The 24,361-nt window shown below is 46.8% G+C and overlaps 1 protein-coding gene and 1 pseudogene across 2 annotated transcripts; one reads left to right on the forward strand and one right to left on the reverse strand.

Annotated features, from left to right (window-relative positions):
- The first annotated feature begins 10,609 nt into the window (after positions 1 to 10,609).
- LOC128122015 (probable ribosome biogenesis protein RLP24) lies at positions 10,610 to 11,222 on the forward strand (annotated as a pseudogene).
- Positions 11,223 to 19,513: 8,291 nt separating this feature from the next.
- Positions 19,514 to 22,195, reverse strand: Foxi1 (forkhead box I1). 2 transcript variants are annotated; one of them, XM_052755996.1, is made up of 2 exons: positions 21,640 to 22,195; positions 19,514 to 19,791 (listed from the first exon to the last, which is right to left on the reverse strand). In XM_052755996.1, the coding sequence occupies exons 1-2, from the start codon at positions 22,193 to 22,195 to the stop codon at positions 19,514 to 19,516; spliced, it is 834 nt and encodes a 277-aa protein (XP_052611956.1). The 2 variants fall into 2 exon arrangements, with proteins under 2 accessions (XP_052611956.1, XP_052611955.1); XM_052755995.1 differs by having other exon boundaries at positions 19,514 to 20,073.
- Positions 22,196 to 24,361: the final 2,166 nt, after the last annotated feature.

Consider the following 24,361-nt stretch of genomic DNA (forward strand, 5'->3'; position numbering starts at 1 on the left):
GGATATCTAAGCCCATAAAATAACACAATACATGTGTATAATCTATGCATGTCCATCTGTGCATTTTTAAATAATATCTAGATGACTTATAGTAACCAATGCAATGCAGATTCTGTATCATAATTATTATACTGTATTGTTTAGGGAATAATGACAAGGTAAGTCTATCCAATGGCCTGGGGATATAGCTCAATTGGTAAAGTGCTTGTAAGCACAAGCATGGGGACCTGAGTCTTTTCCCACATCAAAAGCCAGGCACAGCAGCAGAGGCCTGTAATCTCAGCACCAGGAAGGCAGAGATACGAACCTGGTGCTGGTCAGCCAGACTAGCCAAATTGAAGAAGAGTTCAGTGAAAGACTCTGTCTCAAAATATAAGATGGAGGGCAACTAAGGACAACATCCAATAGCAACCTGTGATACACATACTCACACACATGTACATGTGTGCACTCACATATGCATGCAATGTGTACATGTTCAATACTGGTGCATTTCTTTCCAATTAAGAAAAGTTAAGTGGTTGAATCCAAGGATGAAGAACCAGTGGATACAGAGGACCAACTGGACTGTTCACTAGTAGAGTGACTAATTGTTCAGTGGCTACTGGGCCCAGGCCTTGTGTCCTGTACTGGTGTGGCTGAAATAATCAATACTCTGTTCTCAGAGAGTCTACACGCTGGTTGGGGGAGACAGAAAACAATTAAACAAATACAGTATTGGTCTTGAGTAAAGTGTTTTCAAACACTGTGATTAATTACCATGAATTACCGTATGAACTAGCCAGAGGCAGCAGCCATGGTTCTGAGATAGGGTTGAAGCTCAGAGAGAAGGACCATCCCAAGTGAGTGGATGAGTGGCAGGGCTGCAGCTTGTCCACACATCCCTCAGGAGCATTGCTTCTTTCTTTGTCCCACACCCTGAGCAAGGTGGCAAGAATCAGAGGCTTTGGGGGCCCAGATGGCTGCAATTTTGCATTAAGTGGGATTTGCCACAACCAGCCCAGGTGTTTCCCTCTGGTTGGAAAGCAGTTTGTCACCATTTGGTGTTTTGGGGAAGACAGCCATAGTGAGAAGCACTGCTAGCTGCAATGTAAATGACAGACCCTGCCAGACACTGATGGCAGTCCCATGGCTTGGGTGCTAAGCATGAAGGAGTTCTTTGATTGTTCCTCAGAAAGCCCTGAGCTTATTAACCACCTCTACAGACACCACCCCACCCCTCGCTCCTGATGCACACATTCTCACCCCAGCAGGTTATCCCCAGGGGATGTGATCGAGGCAAGGACGTTGCTGAGGCCTTAGAGAACCTATGTATGAGCATCTGTCCATACCAGCCTCGGTCATTTCACAAATAAGCCAAGCTCATTGTACTGAGTGGTCCCAGAAGCTCCAGTTACGCCCTTAGGAGTATCTTTTTAGAGCCGCCTTCTTCACAAGCCTGACTGCTTAAATGTCACCTCTTCAGACAGGTTTTTTATACCTCCTGTCTTAAACAGTGTCCCCGGTCACCTTCTGAGACTTCACTCTGTCTTGTTTCATGTCACAGCCATTTTGACTCCCTGTCATGGAATTAACCTTCACATAACTGTAGCACCTGCTTGTGTTTTATTGGCTATTTCTCGCACCAACAGGTAAAAGCCAGGAGGGAAGAAATTTTACTCACTGCTCTATGTCCTGGATTCAGGGTAGGTGGGAAGGAAAATCTTACTGAGTGGATGAAGTCTCCCTCTGCCCTTCCAGATCATTCCCATTTTACAAGGACAAGCTTTCCATGGTTAGTGGAAGAGGGAGCCATGTGCAATGTATTCAGTGTCCTGATCCCACTCCCTACCTTCTACCCCCAACAAATTCCCACAACTCTGTAGATGACAGTGTGAATAATTGATTGTGGACTTGTACAAGGGATATCCTTGGACAACCATGAGCCTTAACCACACCACTCTGGGTTTTGATTTTGGCTTTCTAACCTCCTGCCTGTTGAGTATATGTCTAAAATCTCTGAACCTTAGTCTCCTCTTCTGCAAGATGGGATGGTTGATAGGACCTTCTTCAGTGGTTATAAGCTAATTTATGTGAAGTGCTTAGCAATCAACATGTATAGTGCTCTAATATAAACATACAACTATATGTGTGTTTTGCTGGTAGGAGCTTAAGTGAGATGCTGAGGGATACATGGAAAAGCCATAGGAGGTAAGTTGGATAAAAAGTAATAATAACTGCTAACATTCTCATCAAAGAGTCACAGACTCCAAGTCCACTTGGGTCTGGCAAGCCACTTAAACAAGTGGACCAGGCAGAATGGCCAATGGGATGGCTCCATGTAAGGGGTAATTTTGCTGCTTATTTCCTGCCAGGATTTGGCAGGGACAATCTTGGCTCTGCAAGATCAGAGCTTCCAGTTCTCAGAGAAACCTTTGAGTCTTTGTGTTGGCTATAATCTTGCAGTTATCATATACAGGGTCCTCTTTGATGTGGGGTGACATCCTGATAACCCCATTCTAAGTTGAAAATATGCTAAGTTGGAAATGCGTTTTAAGTACTTACACAACAGAGTACCCCACCTTAGCAGTCTGTATAGATCAGCTGTCACCCACACCCATTCCATTCATGGTTGGTTAGGTGCTACAGCCTACTGTACTGGCCCAAATCATGAAAGAGTGTAGCACAGCAAGTCACTAGCATGGAAAAAGATTAACACTTGGAATGTGAGGTACATTTTCTATCGAATGCATATTGTTCTTGCCCCATGGTCAAATCTGTAAATTGTTAGTTGAATCACCCTTAGCCAGGATGGTCTATACTGGCAAATAAGTCATTGAGTGCTCTGCAACCACTGAGCCAAGGTAGGCCACTTCCTGTTGTGAACTGCTAGAGTCTGTTTTTAATTTAATTGACTCCATGGAAATATCATTTACCTGCAGAATAATGAACCTATATTAAGTGTACAGGTCCATGAACTGTGACAAATGGACCCATGTAGCCTCAATTATCAAGGTATAAAATGCTTCTGCTATCTTAGAAAGTTCATTGGGGTCCCTTCCCAAACAGCACCTCCACCCTAGCAGGTCTCAGACAATTGCAAATCTACTTCTGTCCCCATGGGACTAGTTTTGTTTATTCTAGAATTCCATATGAATAAGGCACAAGCATGATGGACTTGATGTGTGTCTGGCTCCCTTCACACACACACACACACACACACACATTGTAAATTTCTTTTATTTTTTGTGAGACTTGCTTTTTGGCTCAGTGCATTGTGAATACCCCATCTACCCTTCAAAAGAACATGCATTCTGCTTTGCTGATGTAGTGCTCTACTAATATTAGTTAGCTGTTTGCTGGCATTGTTCAGATTGTCTGCATCTTAAACTAATTATTTCCATCTGTTTGTTCCATGGGTTTCTGAGAGGAGGGTGCTAACACCTCTAGCCAAGGTTGTGGGATTACCTACTTTCCTCTTCCATTTTGTTAATTTTTGCTTTTTGTATTCAAAGCTCTTCTATTTTTGACTATGTATGAACTTAATGGATGTTTAGTAACTAATGATATATGGAATGTATATCTACCTGTCTGTTTCATCACTTTAAAAGTCCTCATTTTGCTTTCATAACACGTGTGGTCTCAAAGTCTTGTTTACCTGGTGTTTCTGTGGCCATTTCTACCTATGATAACTGCATCTGTTAAGCATGTTCCATTACTTTAAAATGGGTTTCTTATAGGCAGTGTATACTTGGGTCACTCTTTTCTTACCACTCTAAAAGGTTTTGATCATTTAATTACAGTATTTAGTCCATTAACAGCTAGTGTAACAATTGACATGATTGGGGTTAGAATTTACTATTTTATTGTATCTGTTCTTTAATTTTTAGAGGAATTATTTTCATAGTTTTTCTGTTCCTTGGTTTCTGTCTTTAGAAACATCACATGAATGTTTCTTACCAGTCAGATTTCAGTTTATCAATTAGCTATCTCTGCTTTCAGCTCCATTTCTTCTAATTATTCCCGTGCATTCTCTTTTTCCCTCTCAAATTCAAGACGCTGCACATAAATATGTAAATACAGCCTGCTGAGCTGATTCAGTGCTGCTTGTACATACACAGTTTCAGGGCTGAGCACTTGGTGATGTAGAACCAGTCAGGGGCTCATTCCTGGGGAAGGGTGTTTCTCCCTCTCAGCAGTCACTAGCTGCCGATAGTTCTTTGTATAGGAGTAGGGCCTCATGAGATTTTGACCTTCTGCGTTAGCGTCTGTTGCATTGTTCACGTCTTTTTTAAGCAACCATATTGTTGCAGTCTCATGGTTGTGACTTCCCTGCCATTTCTAGGAGACATAATCACATAGCAGACTTCCTGGCCCTCGAGCTCTTTCAACCCTTCTGTGTCCTCTTCTGGGATGGTCCTCGAACCGTCAGGTGCAGGAGTTGTATTCTAGATGTCTCCATCGGGATGGGAGCCTCATGGTCAGTTGTCCTCTGTGTTTTGACCAGTTGTGGGTTTCTGGGATGGTCTCCATCTGCTGCACAGGGAAGCTTTTTGGATGAGGGCTGAGAGTTATCTGCACATATAAGGATGTGTGTTTATAATGCAGTTAGGAAGTGTGCTTGTCTAGTAGAGTGGCAATAGTAGGTCCTTAAGACAAGATGACAGTGTTTTCCCTCAGATGTTCCTTAGGCTCCTGATCACACCTGAGTTACTGAAACAGTTAGTTCTCTCTACATAGACCCTTTTATTCAGCTGTTGATTCCACTTGAGATGTTGCCTGGCATCTACTTGTCAGTGCCCTCAGACTTCAGTGGTGGCTTGTTTTTGTTTGTCTCAACAATCTGTCATTTGCTGTCTATTCCTAGGTGGGATCTGTTAAGAGGCACTTGGCCAGAGGCAGAGGCACACAGTGGTTTGGAATTCGTCTGCTTTGCACATATCTGCATTTTATCCTTTTGACTGTTAAGTAGCATTCTGTCTCATTGATATGTGCCACAGCCTTTTTATTCTCATCCACCTCCCCACAGACACTTAGGTTAGTACTAATTTGGGGGCCACAATGAATACAATTACTAGAAGATAGGATGACAAGCCATTGCTTTTAAATATTAGTCCTCTGTACCTTGCACAGTCACTTAATGTCAGAAATTCTGGAAGGCAAAGACTATCACTCTCAACTTATAGACGAGGTCCCAAAGCTTAGTAAGGCTCTCACTTCTTAAACCACACCCAGGGTCCGTGCCATCCCGGTCACCTTGCAGATCTAAGTAGGCAGCCCTCACTTCACATCTTACAGGAAACAGGCAGAGTGGAGGGCAGGCAAGCACTGGAAGGACTATTTTAATGTAAATTCATAAATAGTATCGGTGTTAAATGTACCTTAACATGTTCATCACTTTCCTCTTTAGACTATGTTTAATGTGGAAACTGTGAGTTTCACCTTCCCACAATGTGTATGCTGTTACAAAACTTTTATTTATTTTTTTATAGAAATAGGCAAGCCTGATTAAAGAATCAGAAAGCATTCCAGCTTGGATAGGGGAGGGATACCTGAAACCTCACCCCCCAAGCTATTGACTGCTGATGGCTGCCAGGAGAGCGGGGAGTGATTTTGTTCAGTGATGTGGCCACTGGTAGTTCTCCCATGCTCCTGTGGATGGCCCCGTATCCATGTGTATATGGGCACCATTTATTAGACTCAGTGGGTTAGCTTTAATTTTAAGTTAGAGGATATGAAGTTGGGAGGGGGATGGAGTATGATTAGGGAGGAGTTGGGGAGGGAGTAGGAGAGGATATGATCAAAATGCGTTGTGTGCATATATGAAAACTCAAAGAATTAGTATTATTGTATTTAATTATTATACTTAATAATTGTTGTATTTTAGAAAAGAATCAAAGCACCCGAATTCTTAGTTTCATTGCCAGTTTACTGTGTGACTGGAAAGTCCCTTCCCTCCGTCTCTGGGCCTCAGTTTCTCTCCTTTGCATAGAGAATGAGGGAAGGTTCTTGGCACCTATGAGAAGTCAGCTTCTGTGAGTTTGGGGGACTCTGGGCTTTGGCCTCCGAGGGGAATCACAGGCCAGGAAACCCTTTGACAGGTGACCCTGCCACCCCAGCAGGGCCTTCACAAGGCGTGCAGCCGTTAGCAGGGCCAGTCCTGAGCACACTGGAACATGTGTGTGTGCAGGGTGCTTCCAGCCTGCCTCCTGGGTGTCACAGGGCCTGAAGACCAGGCCTTCCCTATGGCCTCTTGCTGGGGGCAATTCACACAGTTTCACTGAGGTGAACAGGAAAGCCTCTGCAGATGATACAGGTGCAGGCTCGCCTGGAGTGAGGGCCCGAGCAGCCTCAGGTACCACAGTGGTCAACATCTCCCAGACCTGCCAGTCGACACGCTCCGCCAAGAATACAATCCCTCAGCAGTCTGGAGCAGTGGGCAGGAGGGTCTGGAAGGGCTGCCTGCTCCAGCCAGCATGGACAGTGGCATGTCCTCTGGAGAGGGCAGCAGGGAGAGTCGTCCCCCTCAAGCAAATCTCAGGACACAGGAATCAGCTCTGTACTCCTCTCCGGTAGCAGAGTTTCTCCAAATTTAGCCACTCAGGCATTACTTCTGCTTTCTTCTTTCTATTTTATGGGAGGGGAGGGCACATTCACATTCACATATTATCTGCACTATTGAGCGCGCGCGCGCGCGCGCGTGTGTGTGTGTGTGTGTGTGTGTGTGTGTGTGTGTGTGTGTGTGTGATTTGACGTATATCCCAGGATGGTCTCATTTCGGTATGTAGCTGAAGCTGGCATTCTACTTTTTATCTGCATTATTGCTCACTTCTATTCTATCTATAATTTCATCCTTATTCTAAAATGAATATAGAAAGGAATCTTTACGTTATTACTTAAAAAAAATAAGCCAGCTTTACTTATCTAGAGAAGGTAATTGTAAAAGAAAATTCAGTCAAACAAACTGCTATTCAATGAGAGTTGAAAACCATATTCTGCAAAGGGCTTTGAGCCTTTGCAAAACAGGGAGATAAGCAAGCATTAGGATGTGAAAATGTCATCCGGGGATTTTCCCCTTGGAGGAAATAAGGCCTGAGCAGAGGTTGAAAGGATAAACCTTCCTTGACTTAGGGTCACTCAGCACCCTGTGCCCACATCATCCAGGATCACCTTGTGTGTCCCCCCGACAGGTTCTCCCATGCTTGGGAATTCAGCCTTATCTTTTTGTCCTCACCGTCCCCAGGTGACTTCAGGAGGATAGTTATCTTCCTATGCTCATTGTGAGAGACCCGAAGTTTGGAATTGGACATCTTTTTTTAAAATGCGAGCTTTGGGCCTGAGATGGCTCAGCAGGTATGGTTGCTTGCTGCCAAACTTGCCAATCTGAGTTTGACCCCTGGCACCCAATCTAGTGTAGAGAGAGCACCAACTTCTGAAAGTCGTCCTTTGATCTTTACAGGTTTGCTGTAGCTCATGTGAGCACCCCCACATACATAAATGAGTATAATTAAATTTAAAAATTAAGGTCTTTGTTATGTAGCACTCCCCAAGCATGGCAGAGTGGGACTTGAGAGCTACCCAGGGTTCCATTGGCCTGAACTCCTCCTGGGTCTCTTTTTGGACCAGTGCTTTCTCCCCTGCATAACTGAATGCTGTGACTGAATTGTGTCCTGCCACCACCAAAATGTTAAAACTCCAGTGGGGCTGTTTTTTGGAGACTTTCACCTCTGTGTCTGTCTTCTGGGCAAAGGAGAGAATTCTAGTCCTTCTTCGCCCCTGTGAGGTCTTCAGAGCATCAGGATATGATCATGAGTACAAAACAGATTGGCAACACTAATGGAGACAGGGTTCCCTTTGCTCTGCCCCCACCTCTTCCGTGAGTAACCCACAACCAACTCCATCCTGTTGTGACAGAGTCAGATCTGGAACTGTGGACATTATTACTCAGTCCAGTGCTATCTCCAAAGCCACTGAATAAAGTAAGATGCGGCCTCTCTTGTCAACAGATCCCTGGCATCTTTTCCCTGAGATCAGATACCATTTTTATTCCTTCTAACAGTTTCATTTACCTCCATTGTAGTTTTTGGACGACAGTTTACCTATCTGCTTCTCTATCATGGATGTTTCACTAACACAAGCTCTGCCCTGATCCAAACACCTCTGTGAAGCACAGTCATGTGCATGTGTCTTTGCACGGTCACTTTCAAAAAGAAATTCCCAGACAAAAAGACATTCCAAATCAAAGGAGATGCAATCAGACCCTCTTATGTTCACTATCAAGAAAGGCTCTTCAGAAAGGCTGTTTCACTTTGTTCTCCATCCAAAAGGAGAAGAGGCAGGATCTTATCTCATCCTGGGTTTGGCAGCCCTTGGCTGTGTTAATGTGCAGGTTGAGGAACATAATGTCCATGTGTTCTTTTGCACATTTTAAAATCATTAGTGGGACTGCACATCTCTTCTTACACTGATCATCTATTTAAAGGTCTTCCTTGGTGAAAATAGATTCGCCTATTTTCTACTGGTAAAAAATCACAAAATCAAAAAAAAAAAAAAAAGCCTGCTAGTTTACCATAGATCCAATCAAATGGTTGTGAAGTTTTGAGTTGGATGTTGTCATATTGCCCATTGCTTTGGTTTTCTCTTCTACTCCACAGATAGAGGCATTGCCACAGGGAAACAGCTCATTTGCATGCGGTCCATTTTGGATACAAAGTTCTTTGAGGGTTCCCCTTCAGATGTCAAAGAAGGGGCTTCCATCTGGGCAAGGGGCCAAGCACTTGATTCTCACTAGAAGACAGTCGGGGAAGTCACCAGTGTGGCTAAGGTTCATAGCTTCTCGTGCAGCCATTGCAAGGCGTGTGTGTGTGTGTGTGTGTGTGTGTGTGTGTGTGTGTGTGTGTGTGTGTGTGTGCTCTTAGCAGGATTTGAGGCCTCCCAGGCCCTGCCCTGCTTGCTGCTCTGCTGCCTTCTCATTCTTTACTGCTTCAGCTCTGAACACTTCCATGTCTCTCTCCTCCTGGTCTTTACACATACTCCACCTCTGCCTACGACACTCTTTTCTCCTTCCCCAAGGAAACACAACCCTCCTCATACTGGCCCAAACATCATTGACTCTGGGGACCCTTCCCTGAACCCCTCATCTAAGATAGCTGCCTCTTTTGGTCTAAGCCATCCCAACACATGCTCAGACCACGTGCTATTTACTTTGCATTTCTCTACCAGACCATGAGTTCCTCAAAGGTGTGACTGGAATCTGCCAGCCATTATATTTTTAACACCCAGCACAGTGCTGGACACCCCATGGCTGCTTAATAGACATTTGGAGAATATGTGCATGCATGAATGAGTGTCTGATACTCAGGGACAGTGTCCTCCAACCTGTGATGGACTAGGTTAGCTGATCACTGGTAAGGAGGAAAAGCATGTACCATGGGAGACCATGGGGATCTCAGGACAGAATGCTGGAGAACTAAAGGGTCTGAACTTTAAGACAGGTGTCAAGAGGACAGCTTAAGGAAGGGGGCAATCTTTGGATTGGATGTGGTGAGAAAGAGGCATCCAAGGACTGGCCATCTCTGTAATTCTTGTCCAAATGGTGGAAGACTAAGCTGAGGCTCAGGCTGAGCTGGTAATGAAGTAAGTGTGCCTTCTTCTTACCGCAAACAGGGGTTGTGTGGCCACATTGCAGGATGGACAGTGTTTGATTCTGTCTTGACCTGTGATGATAAAAAAAAAAAAAAGTCTTGCATGGATATTTATGGTCTGAGAAACTGTTTCACATTCAACAGGAGAACATAAGGCCTAGCTTGAAGGGCCAGGCAGCCCCTGCCAGATGCCCATCAGCCCAGTCACCTGCCTACACCTCTGTTTCCCACTTCTCTTCCCTCCCTGCCCCCTTTTATATAGGCAGTGTGTGGAAGTATGGAGACACACCACATAGGAAGCCTGGCTGTGGGTGCCTGAGTGTACATCTAGTGTGAACAAGCAATAAGATTCTGGCTTCGTTTTATTTACTTCATGGGGTTCAATTTCCTCAGACTTAAAAGTGATGATTTTACTAGATTAGAACTGGATTCCTAGGAGAGCATTTTGTTCTGCTCTCTGGGAGGGACAGAAAGATTGCACTATGGTCTCAAGCTACAACCCAAGTCCTCATTCCCTGTTGAAATCGATGGCATCCAGCACCTGTGGATGAGTGTGAGAAAGTATGTGCCCCCGTGTGCATGCATGCCATGTGGTGTGAACTTTTCTGGCACTTTTAAATTCCACTGTGGGTGTAGCTCTCACACGTTACCCACTTCCGGCGCCACCACTGAGTTTGGGAGTTTGGAATCGTGAGAACAGAGGTGGGAAGTCTAGAGTGGCCCTTTGACTCATGTTTCCAGAACTGCTGGGTTAGGAAAGGCATGGGGGATGGAATAGTGGGGAGAGACTACATTCCTTCTATAGCTTGTATGTTTCCTAGGTTTTGGGAAATTGCACCTTAGTTCCTAAAATTTATTTTTAAAATTAAAAAAAAAAAAAACCATAAAATCAAACAAGTGAGGAGAGCAATGATTTAATGATTTGTAAGAAATTGATCATTTAAGAGATTTCCTCTTAGAAAGGCAATTCTGGACGCAGAGTCAACATGAGGATCGAGAAATGTTACTTCTGTTCCGGGCCGATCTACCCGGCCACGGCATGATGCTCATCTGCAACGACTGCAAGGTGTTCCGATTCTGCAAATCCAAGTGTCATAAAAACTTCTAGAAGAAGCGGAACCCACGCAAGGTCAAGTGGACTAAAGCCTTCCGGGAAGCAGCTGGCAAGGAGCTCACCGTGGACAACTCATTTGAATTTGAAAAACGTAGAAATGAACCTGTGAAATACCAGCGAGAGCTCTGGAGTAAAACCATTGATGCAATGAAGAGGGCTGAAGAGATCAAGCAGAAACGCCAGGCTAAGTTTATAATGAACAGGTGGAAGAAAAACAAAGAGCTACAGAAGGTTCAGGACACCAAAGAAGCCAAGCAGAGCATCCATCTTATCTGGGCTCCTCTTGCAGGCAAAGGAAAGCAGCTGGAAGAAAAAATGGTCCAGCAGTTGCAGGAGGATGTGGACATGGAGGATGCTTCCTAATGGTGCCTCCTGCAACCAGCCCTGGACACACTGGAAACCAGTGGAGACTGTCGGTCCCTAAGTTACTGATTGGTTACATAAGGTCCCTCAGACAAAGGTGATTCACGTGCTTCCCTCTTATACTGCAGCCTGTAGAGGCATCCATCGTGGGTGTCAGATCTCAGCTCAATGTTCTGCCTCACTGTGCTATGCTCACATAAACACAAAGGTTTGTGTGTAGATGAAGACATGAACTCTGGGCATAACATGGTTTGAGTTGTTGCTTAATGGCACCAGGCAAAATTTCTGTGCTGACTGTCTTGCTAGTGTGAAATCTGTTGTGATGTAATATTTTCCTTGCACTAGGATAGTCTGTTTATTAGGGTCATTGAAGCAGAGGTCACAACAAGGAACTAACCGTTTTCAGGACAACCTCAGTCTCTTGCTTTGCTTTAGTCTGGTTAGTAGCTTCTCAGAGTTGCATGCTGGCCACATAAGATGCTACAACAAAGTTGAATTATGCTGGGCTGTCCGGCCCACTTCAGCCATTCCAATAGGCAGCTTGTGAGGATGGGGGTGGGGCATAGTTGAATAAACTTTGCCGGAATGGTACCTTATTACTGCTTTGGAGAATGCTCAATTCCAAGTTGTGACTTCTGGCCCAACACCCCTCCCCCCAATTCTCTCCAGCCCAACAATGGTCTAGAAGCAGAAGAATCTTGGTACCTTTTAAATTTTATTATGTGGTTTTCTTTTTTTGGTTTTTTTGAGACAGTGTCTCTCATATTATGTAGCTCTGGCTGTCTTGGAACTAACTCTGTAGACCAGGTTGCCTTGAACTCACAGAGATCCACCTGCTTCTGTCTCCTGAATGCTGGGATTAAAGGTGCACACCATCACACCCAGCATTTTTTTATTTTCTTAAAAAAAATAAACAATTGTTTTTGGAAAATAGAATTTATGGATAGAATGTTGCCTATTACTTGTACATAAATAAAACCATTCCTAAAGTAAATGCCAAGAAGGAGGAAGAGGAGGAGGAGGAGGAGGAGGAGGAGGAGGAGGAGGAGGAGGAGGAGAAGAAGAAGAAGAAGAAGAAGAAGAAGAAGAAGAAGAAGAAGAAGAAGAAGAAGAAGAAGGGGAAGAAGAAGGGCAGTTCTAGGCTTTTCATGTTTACTCTCTTACTTGATTCTGCTAGAAACGCTGACATTGGCTCCTTTGTCCATCTCCACTTAGGAGATGATCATGGAGGCTCAGAGAAGTGAGGTCGCTGGCCCACCATTGTCAGCAAGTCCAAGGCCCAGTTAGGTTGGAATCCAAACTCAGACTAGATCCCAAGCCCGCATTCTCATTCCTTAGCTTGTTTGATGGTCTTTCCTTTCCAGTGCTGGCAGGTTATAGTGGTGACTGTTAACCTTCTGTCTTTGCTATAAAACTGGGCCTACCCCATTCCAACATAGTAGCTACGCAAGCATACAAGGGTCCAGGGTCAGGGCCATACACAATCTCGTGTGTGTGTGTGTGTGTGTGTGTGTGTGTGTGTGTGTGTGTGTGTGTGTGTGTGTTTATCATTTAGCCCTTTTCTTGCAATCTAGACTCCAGTAAATCCAAGTATTTCTGGACAAAAAAAAAAAGCATCAGACCACTGCAGGAAAGCTAGGATTGATAGAGATTGAATTTGGGAGTTAGTCTAGAAAGATGTCACCCATCCTACTGTCTCCTAGAGGAGTAAGCATGTTGGATTAGCCTGCAAGGCTGAGGGTTGGGGACACTGAAACTTCTCCTGGGGATAAAGAGACAGACAAAAGGATTAATAACTAGTCTTAAATTACGTTCGTTCATTTGTATACCCTATCTTTCATTCAACGTTAAGCAAACACATTCCTGTCAACCAGGGACTGTGATGACATCCCTGAAGACCCTTGAGATGAGGTTCTAACCCTTAAGGTCCACAGCCTATAAACTCTAGACAAATGGAGGAAAAATGGTAACACATGGGTCAGGGGCTAATGCCGTAAAGACATATGGTTGCTGTAGGCACCATTTCCTGGTGCACATACAGTCGTGTGCCACCTGACAGTGGAAACGGGCTGGGACGTGGGCACCCTCAGATGGTGCCTGTCATGAGAATGCTCACACAGACAAACCACAGTGGCCACAAAAATCACCAGGCAGAAGGATCTTAGGACAACACTGTGGTCGCATGTGCAGTCTGCCCTTGACTGGTCCATCAACGTGACTCATGTCTGGAGCTTCTTAGATGAGAAACGAAGGTCCAGGAAGCAAGGAGGAGCTTGGGGAAAGAAATGAGAGCCTGGCAAGGACCTTGGCAACAGCAAGAGCTTGACTCCAGCAGGTTTTCTGCTTTGTTTTATTTTCGTTTTCCCTGAGGAGGAAGTTTAGGGGAAGAGGCCTGTTTATGCCCATAAATTAGAACAAACCCAAGCTGGATCACAAGTGCTGATTTCTAAGTTAGTGGGAGTTGCTCTATGTTAAATATACCCATTATTATAAAAAAAAAATAATAAATTAAAAACAGAATAAATTTCTCCAAACAAAGACAATAAATTCTCAACTTCAAAAGGTAAATTCTCAGTCATCTCACTGTATTCTTCGATTAGTGGTGGATGTTGTCTACATCTCTCCTGTCTGCACAGGAGAGATCCTATTTAATGGGCTACTGTGGGATGGATGACATGTGGGCACCCTGAGACCAGCCTGCCTTTTCCTCTACAGAGAACCAGTGAGACACCCACCTCAACAATTGAGTTCAGTGTACACAAGTAAGCATGTAGCAATCACCAGTGGAATTTCAACTCTCGATAGTTTTCCTGCTGTGAGCATACCTGTGGCATTACTCAGATAGAACAAGAGATACTTGCCAGTATCCCAGAAGACCCCTTAGAACCTTTCCCAGATCCACACCTCTCACACAAACACACACAAGGCTAATCATTGTCCTGACTTCCAACACTTGTTGGGATCTTTAAGGAAAGCTGGCTTCTCCCAGGCCCCATTTCCATAACTATTCACCTACATTTTGGTGTTAACATCTGGGCATTTACTCCCCAACTGTACCATTTTAAATATTTCAGATTTACACTCAAAATACAGCATTCTTGGGCAAATATCATCTTTTCAAGTAGATCAATCAAGGAGATTGATCCTCCGGGACAAGCAGAAGGGCTTTGACCGTGGTTACGTCTGAATCCTGGGGCAATGATGGCACTGGAGCTATGACATCTATGCAAATGAGCAAGGACCTAAAGGAAATGGAGCCACCAAAGGCTCTATGCTAGAGACTTTTTTTTTCTTTGAGACAGGGCTTCTCTGTGCAGCTCTGGCTGTCCTAAAACTAACTCTGTAGACCAGACTGGCCTTGAACTCACAGAGATCTGCCTGTCTGTGCCTCCGGAGTGCTGGGATTAAAGGTGTGTGCCACTACGGTCCAGCCTGCTAGTGACTTTTCTTCCTACTGTGACCATTATCTGAGAGAAACACGAGGGAGGGAGGGGTTTGCTCTGGCTCATAGTTTCAGTGTCAGTCAAGGATGGCTGGGGTGAGGACATAGCAAAGAGTAGTCACATCATGGTCGGCAGGAGGCAGAGAACAGGGCATAGATAGGAAGGAGCCAGGACACGATATATTGGCAGAGACATGCCCCTAGTCACCTACTCTCTCCACTTCCTACTCTTTACCATCGCTCAATAATGCCATCAGATTAGGAATCCATCAAAGGATCAATGAATTCAAGAGGTCAGCGCCTTCAGGATCCCATTGTCTCTAGAGTGTCCCTCAGAGGCCTATGCAGAGGTATGTGTTACTGATTCCATTAGCATTTCTTAATCCAAGTTGACCATCAAAGTTAACCATCACAGGACCTGAGGAGTGTGAAGATCACCTCGGCCCCTTAAGAGGGTAGCTCTGCAGCTGGAAAGGAGAGAGTGGAGGCAGGAGCGCTGCTGTTGATCAGGAAGATGTAGAAATGGTTGTGCCCCGAGCTGGAACAGCAGCTTGCTTAGGACATTCTTCTACATATGGCTGTTTCAGAGCACGTGGGGAAGAAACTGTCTATAGAATCAGGCAGAGAGGAGAAGGAGGCGGCTCTGTTCCCCATGAGTAGACTATCTCCCTGTCCCCTGTCCCAAGGTGTTCCCCTAGTATTTAGGTGAAGAGCATGGACCCTGGGGCTGGGATCACCCCTCTTTGAGGTCTGCCTGCTCTGCTGTGTGAACTTGGAAAGTTGACATCACAGTTATCTGAGTACTAGTTTGCCTCTGAACCAAACGAAAATAATGATCTTCCAGGGCTCGGTGGTGGCTCTGGCTTGGTCTCCAGGAAGCACTTGGTTTACCGGGAGTGGGGGTGGATATTGGTACTTCTGCCGTAGCCTCTGCCTGGACTATAAAGAGAATGCATTTTCAACACTTACATCACTTTCATGACAGGTGCCATCACAGGGCTCCTTCCTCCAGGGAGGAAGAGAAGCAAGAGGGAGGGACGAAGTGTGTGCAGGGTAAGAGTCTGAGCTGAGCCCCTCATGAGGATAAGGCTCGGATCTCCAGTGGTGTTCTGGCCAACATGTCCCTCCTGATCCAGATGCTGTGTCGTCATGCTCCCTTAGCTGAGAAACTTCCTTCTGGATTGTTCATCACCAGGTGCCACAGCGCCTGTCTCCAAGGAAGCATACAAGCCCTAGGTTTAGATGATACAGAATGCTGTTGGAGATCCTGATGGGTTTTCTAAACTCTTTTGTGCCACTGTGTCTTCATGGCCCAACAGAGACAACCACAGCAGCAGCTGATCAGGGGTAATGTGACTGAAGGTGCTAGCCACATGCCAGCATGTTCCCACACAGCTATGACGCCCATACATGCTGGTGATTCTTCTGTTGACCAGTTTTTCTCTCCTTATGCCCCACCGTGGCTTCTCTAGTCCTGCATCCAGATCTGTCTCATCTGCCAGGGATGCCAATGCCAGCTTCACCCAGCTTGAAGCCTGCACCAAATTCCCATTTGTTTGGCTTTGACCTTACAACAAGCAAGACTTTAGGGGGTGGGGGCATGTTTTACATAAGCTGCTGGCCTCACATCAATTCCATTTCATTATAATGTAGCCCTAATGTGTCTGCACAAAGGCCATGTCTGAACTAGGAAACCCATTCCTCCCCCATCATTGGAAATGAGCCTGGGTCACGTGCTATACTAGAGGCTGGTCAACTATTGCATAGGTCGGGGCCATGCATCAACACAGCAAGTCCTCTGGGTTCCTTTCACTGGAGGAGGTTTCTAGCAGTGGGCTGGACAGATAGTCTAGTCTCTAAACATGAAGATACATTGTATGACCCAGGGGGAAAGATCAACCTTATATTTCACCACCCACCAGAAAGTGACTGGGACAGCTTAATATTTTATAGGTAGCATTTCCTGACTTTTACCTCCTTGCAAATGTACCCATTAAAATAAGTGAGATTATTATATATGTATATAACATGTTATATAATCTATATTATGTAGTCTACTTTGAGGCATTATTCCCCTGACCTCCATGTTAGAAATGCAGACCCTCTAATTTAGGGTGGGTGGTGTGAGGGTGACTGTATAAACACTGGTGTGTTTCACCTCTCTATGCAGCCTTCCTGGTCCCTCTATACTCAGGAAGCCCTCCTTTTAGACTCCTATTGATGCCGGAGTACGCCTTCAGTGCAGAGATGGCTGGTGAGTTAAGAACATTTATAACCTTGCTATGTCAATGCATTTTCTCCATTCCTTCTTCCTTCCTTCACACCATCCTCCCTCTCTCCAGCTTGCAGCATCCACTAAGGTTGAACAGTTAAGATCTTCTTGCTGGCTTCCCTCTTTCTCCTGCACCCAGTCATGTGTTCCCCTTTTCCCATGAACCCCCCGGATGCTACTCAGAGATTCCCCCTGCATAGACTCAGGCAAGAGCTGTCAGGGTCTCCACATTATAGGAATCCCCAGACTTCCCTCTACTGCTGCCCCCATTAAATTTTGAGCCAAGGAAAACTAGAGAATTGAGTTGTGGAGTTTGGTTTTAAGTTGCTGGCTCCCTTCTGGGGTGATTTGGCTGCTGTCTTTTGGCCCCTTCCCGGGCCCCGTCCTTGCCAGTTCCCTAACTCACTGCATCTCTCTATGGGAAGAAGTTGAGGATGAAGAGCGGACAGTGAGATAAGCAATGGTGAAGGCAGGGTTCTGGAATCCGGGCAAATCTGGTGACAGTGACGTGCAGTATGACAAAAAATCCTGGTTTGGGTTTCAGGGATCTACATTTTCACTCTGCCTCTGATTCCATTGCCCCAGAGGTAGAGTCCCTTGTCCTCCCAGCAGTAGGCAGCAAGGGGCAGCCTATTCTGACTTTCTTGGTTAGACACAGCGTCCCTTCCCTGTGCTCTCTGTTAACAGCTATGAAAACAGCCTTCTATCAGTGCTTCCCTGTAGCCCGTGAGTCCTGGATATGTAGCCCACACAGCAGCAGAAACTCTCAGGGACTTGGTATGCTCACCCATAACGTGGAAATCAAAGGATGGCAGCATTGGATGGTTTTATAGATAAAACACAAAAATCAGGTCAAGTCCAAAAACAGAGCCCGGCCGGCATTCAGGAAACCCAGGGTGGATGTGCTTATCATCATAGTATTACTGTGGGTCACCACCTCCCTTCTGTCACTTCAGAAAAAAAAAATCGACCTGGCTTGAGCCCTTTCTTTCTCTTCTCATAAGTAGAAGACCTCCAGCTTCAAGGCACACGCACGTCACCATGTGCAGTACCATTGACTACAGGATGTCACCAGTGCAAACAGACCTGCTGCTACTAGCAGTGGCAATGGCTGATGAGTTATGGCCATTGCCATAGTGTGATGAGTGCAAAAGTCAGAGAGACCTGGGCGGGGAGCCCATGTGGGCTTCAGGAATAACTCTTTGACCCTGTTTTTCCCCCTAACTGGACTTGTTGTGCCTTCGCATGATTGTGCATGTTCATAGCATAATCATGAGGTGTGCATGAGCTGTGAAGCTGGGATATGCCCATGTCCATATCGTATGTGACACAGGTAGGTTTCTTGCAGGTATGTGCCTACCCCATCCTCCATAACCTTGTCTTTATGCTGGGGGCCTTTGACTAGCTCCACAGCAGTATAGCCATGGGAAAGTCTTGGTACCCATTCTTCTCTGTTTCCTGCCCCAAGCACCTTCAGCCTTAGGCTTCAACCAGGCAACTGAGAAACAGGACAACTCACAAGGAAGGGCCACACACTTCTGAACAGCTTTCTTTCTTTCTTCTTTTTAATGAAAAAGAAACAAGAAAAGCAAACAACACTTCTCTGGGTGTGCTGTGATAAGACACCACAGCCTACAAAGAAACTTACAAAACCAAGAGAGAGCAAGCAGTCCCAGAGGCTGTGCTTACAGCCACCCTGCCCTCCGAGGACAGAGACCCTGCCCTCCAGGCCATTGTTTTCTGAGACAAGTGTCCACCTCTCCAGGGCTATAAAAAGGGACATGCTTATTCTGCTTATTTGACTTTGTTTCTCTTGGAAGCCCGAGCCATATCTTGTTCACTGGTCCATGACACACACACACACACACACACACACACACACACACACACACACACACACACAGGAAGCAGGGATTTATGAGATTTTGCAGGTGGGAGGTACTGGGTGGGATTTTAGGGGTGCATACCACTCTTCTCACTGACCTCTGGCTCTGCTCAAATTCTGAGGGAGGACAGGAAAGTGAGACCCTGCATTGCACCTGCTAGAGCTACTGTCCTCGGGGGACACGTCACTGGGCACGCTGCTGCTGCTTCCCCTCTTGAGTAGTAGCTAAAGGAGTGCCTGTGTAAGCCGAGGCAAGAAGAAAAAGGACAGCGGGGCTAAGTCATACCCAAGTTGGCGTTAAATTCTGATGGGTAACCAGGAGGCAGTGGGGAGGTATGCATGCGCTTGCCATCATCAGCTTCTTATGCTGATCCTCTCAACCAGTTCCTCCACCACGGCCCCTTTCATCCAGTCTTTGAGGGTTGCCCAGACCCTGCTTTGACATCTTTGTCATTTCCATGACCCCGGAAAGGCTGACAACATTCTCAAGCCTTAATTTCATGATCTGTCAAATGGAGGGGGTCATATGAACCTCAAAGGATGACTGTACATAGTGTGACCATGTCATTAAAAAGCCCATGAACGGACCCAGAGCATAGTAAGTGCTCAACAGATGGCCCCATCACTGGTCTGCCCATTGTAGTTAACACATCTGTGTAGATTCAGATTTGATCACAGATTCTTTCTAGCTTCCTGTGCTGTCTGTGAAGTTCAAAAGTCTCATTTCTTGGGGGTAGTGGAGGGTCTGGTCTGGAGGACCTCCATTGCTTTCCCCTTAGACAGCTCTGTGGACCAGAAGCTAGCTGTTCTGTCCCTAGACTTCGGTGCCTTCCCTGGGGAAGAGAACACTGTTGGTGTTAATGCTATTGTAGAAATGTGGGCTGAACTGGTTGAGGACAGAGCCTCCATAGCCTAGAGCATTGGTGGGGACTGGGTTGGCCCACTCACCCCCACTCCCGTGGCTACTGAGGTTGGTGAGGGGGGTGTAGGAGCTGAAACTCAGTGAGTTCTGCCCCATCTTGTCGGTCGGCTCCGGGCTCAGTCCTGCTGTGGCCACCGAGCGACTCATGGGGTTTGTCCCGCTCACATAGGCTGTCATGGTGGAGAGGAAGTTGTTGAGGCATGGGGTGCCAGAGGGGGCAGGGGAGGCCCGCTTCTCTGGGGAGCTGGTGGTGTCTGGTGAGGCAGTGTCTAAGACATCCTGAGGCTCCGTGGGCTTGGGACTGCCTGCCAGGAGACCTGTCTCCGTTTTCTCCGACGCCAAGGAGCCTGTGCTAGACGACGCGTCTGATTTCCTCTTCCTCTTCCTGCGGAAGTTTCCATTGTCGAACATCTTCTCACAGTTGGGGTCCAGAGTCCAGTAATTCCCTTTGCCTGAGACAGAAGTGGGAGATGTGAAGGAAACAGAGAGGTGGACACAAGATTGCGTTCTATTCGTCTGCAACATCCTAAACTAAAACCAGGGGCAACAATGCACAGAAAAGAGCAAAGCCTGGCACAGAAATGAAGAAATTCCATGACATCTGCCCACCTACCACCTCTCTCTGAACACGCCCCACACACCTGCCTCTCTCTAAGCACTCCTCCCACATGCCCATGTCTCTGTAAGCACACTCCTGCACACCCATCTCTTTCTAAATACCCTGTACCTCCCCCACAAGAGGCTCTGGGAGTGCATGGAAATGCAGCATAAGTTATGCCTGAAGGAAGTGACAGGATTGATCCTTTTAAGGGTAAAGTGTCAGGATGCAGGGACCCAGAGAAGGGTGGGGCACTGGTGGGGGCCTCTATTTATTACTAAGGTCCAGGAAAAGCCAGGAAAGAGTTCTGGACTCCTGAATATGCATCCTGAAGATGACTTGAGCCTTAGCTTTGCTCCTCAGTGACAACTGACTTTGGATAAATCTGTTTTCTAGTCTGGAAAGTTCCCCTGTCTCCCCAGACTCACTGATGGACAGGACAGACATTACATGTGTCCAAGAGCTGTACAACTGAGGTGCCACCAGAAGGGAAACCCCGACTCTTCCCTGCTACTCTGAGCTGGAAAGTGGGGAAAGACCTTGAATGGGACAGTCTCTCTTCTGAGGGACAAATAGATCTGACGAAGGCTGACCTCAAAGAGGGCAGAGGTAGGGTTCCAAGCCATACCCTGGCTTCCTGTGGGAGAACAAAACTAGACTTCAATTCTGGAAACTGGATCCAGGAATATTTTACACTCCTCTCTGCAAGTGTCTGTGGCTCATCATTTGACAGGAACATTCCAGTCTCAGCAACGGAGCTGCGTTTAAGTCAAGTGCCATCACTACCACTCCAAACCATGTCACTCTGGGAAGGCAGCTTCACCCATGAACGCTATTTTTCTCATCTGAGCAATAGGTTCACGAAGAGACACCTTGCAGGGTGCTGCCAGGATTAAAGGAGGTTCTGTATGGAAGGGAGGACAGGCAGAGCCATGTCATGAGGCCATCAATGGTGCCCAACCGAGGCCAGGTCCTCTCTGCTACAGGTGTGGCTGCTGCACACCTGGGCTTGACTTGATCTAGTTCTACCAAGGACTTCTTACATGCTGGGCACTGATGCACAGGTGAATTATAATGACTGCAGCGTATCGAGCTTTTGTCCACACCAAAGAATGTACAGAAACAATTTTTAATAGACATCCTTTGCATCTTTGCCTTTTTTTAGATAAGGAAACTGAGGCTCAGCAAGCTCAACCTCCCTGAGACAGGGAAGCCTGAATCTGCTTCCAGAGCCCATATTCTCCTCCACTGCAGAGTTCCTTTTTGCCCTGTCTCCTAGCAGCTTCCAGTTTTGTGGATCGAGTGGTGGCTGTAGTTAGAACTTTCTAGAATATAGTTCGGAGCAGAAATGAAACAAGTCCTTAAGGATCTGCAGCCTTCCCAGGGGTGGTCTCCTCCTTCGCATGCACTGCGGTCTTACCTGGGTCGTCCTCATCTCGGGGCACCTTCTTGAAGCAGTCGTTGAGTGACAGGTTGTGGCGGATGGAGTTCTGCCAGCCAGCCTTGCTCTTGTTGTAAAAGGGGAAGTTGTCAGCCACGTACTGGTAGATCTGGCTCAGCGTGAGGCGCTGGTCAGGCGCCCCGTGGATGGCCATGGCAATGAGAGCCGAGTAGGAGTATGGTGGGCGCACCAGCTTCATGAGCTCCTCCTGAGAGGGGATGGGCAGCCAGCCCAGGTCGCTGGGCAGAAGCTGCCTCTGCATGCCATAGGCCTGGGGCAGGAAGGGACTGGCGTTAGTACCAGGCAGGTAGGGCGGTGGGGTCATGGCTGGCCCATTGAGCCAGAGATAGGGGTTCGGGGTAGCCCCATACTCTCCACCACCCTCGAAGGAGGTGGGGCGCTGAGGGCTGGGCATGCCCTGGGTGTGGAAGAAGTTCTCATAGTAAAGATTCATCTCCGGGGGCTCCTGGCCGATGCTGGGGAACTGGGGGCTGCATCGCGGTGGCGAGGATGCTGGGAGGTCGAAGGAGCTCATGCTGGGGCTGGGTTCGGGTAGCCACCTGCTGCACCTGTGCTCTCTGGAGCTGTCCCTGACAGGAGTTCAGCTGGCCCTGGCCTCCTGTGACTTATACCCCGAGGGCTTGGCTGGGTGGCCCCACCCAGGGGCGGCCACCTGCCAGCAGGTCCGGGCCAGGACCCGCCTCCCTCTTTTCCCTGCTGGCTGTGGCCTAGGGCTCCACTAAAGATACACTAAAGGAGACTTATTACAGTGCATACTCCAAATAACAAGGGTTCCCTTCATTTCCTCTCTCTGCTTGCTTTCTCACCATCCCAGCTTACCCTTCTCTTTCCCTCTCCTTTTCCTTCTCCTCACTTTCCATCTTTCTCCCTGTCTTCTCTACAGCTTATTCTGTTTCTTTCTTTGTTTTTCATATTTGTTTCCCTTCTCTATGCCTGGTTCTGTCTGGCTCCCACTCCCTCTTGATCCCTACCCCCACCCCTGGTTTCTCCTCTCACCCCTGCCCCTCATTCTCTAACCAATGCCCCGCCCCCACTCCCATGTAGCAACAGCTCCTGCTTTGGTGTTTGGAAGGGAAGATGCATTTTCTGGAGTTGCCAAGGGATCCCCCAGCCCCTGGAGAGTCAGAGAGGAGCTTGGCCTCTGGAGAGGACTCACACCGCCCCCCTCCTGCTCCTATCACACACACACACACACACACACACACACACACACACACACACACACACACACTGCAGGCAGGCAGAAGGCAGTGGGAAGGCTACTGTGGACATGGCCTGGGGACCCACCAAGATGAGCAGCAGACTTCTTAAAAAGATCATCAATAGGGAGAGGATGGGAATTGGATTTTAGGGAGCAGTGAGAAAGAACATCCATGATTCAAGTTTATTTCTAGCTCTAAGGCACAGACATCTCCTAGCTCCTCCATTGATCTTATGTCTGTGGAAGTCCTTGTGCAGAGGCCCCTGGCACCGAGGGAGCCATGCTCTGCCCCTGTCTTTCAGCTTCAGAGACAATGCTTACAACCAGGCCTCGCTTCCCTTTGCTGCTCAGCCAGGGCCAGTTTCCTCGTGGGTTCTACTGTAGATCCCAGCTTGAAGGTGGCTTGCCCAGTCTCTCACCTGCTGCTTTACACACACATCAGGCTCTGAGCTGGGGAAGTGGCTGGAGGTCTCCTCGTGGGGCAGACAGTTCTTTCCTGATGAGGTTCTAGAAACACCTAAACCATCTCTCCGATGGAACAAGTGGAGGAAACTTGATGCAAGCTGTCTCTAATGCCTCCTGTGGCCTTCCAGCTCTGCTTCCTTCTCCCGATTTCTCCTCACTTCCTCCGGACGCCATGTTTCTTTGAGGCTGAAGAGGGGGCGCCACCAAGAGAGATTGCTTGCCTAGGACTCCTCACTCTGATCTCCTGGACAGTTGTGCCGGGTCACAGGATGAAAGTGGCTACCACGGAACTGCTTCCATTTGCAATGTTTGGATACCTGGTGAGGAGGCTTCTCTAGATTCCAGGAGCCACCTGTCCCCATCATGGACAGTCAGGGAAAGGGCTTCCCTAACAGGGTCTAAACTTTATACTCTAAAAGCTCCTGAGGTTCAAAATAAGTAAACTTGGCATGGTTTTTCAGAACACATCTCTGTTTGATCTCCCACCTAGAAAGTCTTAGCTAGCTGACAGTGGAACCCGGATTATCAAAATACACCCCATGGGAGCCCAGCAACATGGATGAAAAGCTGCACAATTAACTTTGCAACTCTATTTTTCCGTGTTCATTTTCCAGAACAAAGAGGTGGTGCGGGATGGCCTCCATGGAGTTGCTTATTCCATCACCGTAGCAAACCAGAGCCAACAAATGGCCAGCAACGACGGCTTGGTTAGTTAAATAGTGCCTCCTCCAAATGATGTGGCCTTACGCAGTTATGAAATATAGACTGTGAAAGAACAATTAAATATTAGTGGAGTGGAAAGATGGCTGTGTTTAAATGAAACTTGAAGAAATGGGCTTTAAGACCATGTTTTAAAAAAATAAAACCATACTTATTTTCATATATACACAAATACAAGATATGGAAACATAAAGATGAATTTTATGAATGGAGATTGTTTTGTTGTGTAGTTTCTAATTTAAGTGGCTGGAGAAGCAAGCATGCCATTGCTTTGCTTTGGGGGTGAACGTGAAA

The sequence above is a fragment of the Peromyscus californicus genome, unplaced genomic scaffold (genome assembly GCF_007827085.1).
Source record: "Peromyscus californicus insignis strain IS unplaced genomic scaffold, ASM782708v3 Scaffold_3__1_contigs__length_106647218, whole genome shotgun sequence".
Classification (NCBI taxonomy): domain Eukaryota; kingdom Metazoa; phylum Chordata; class Mammalia; order Rodentia; family Cricetidae; genus Peromyscus; species Peromyscus californicus.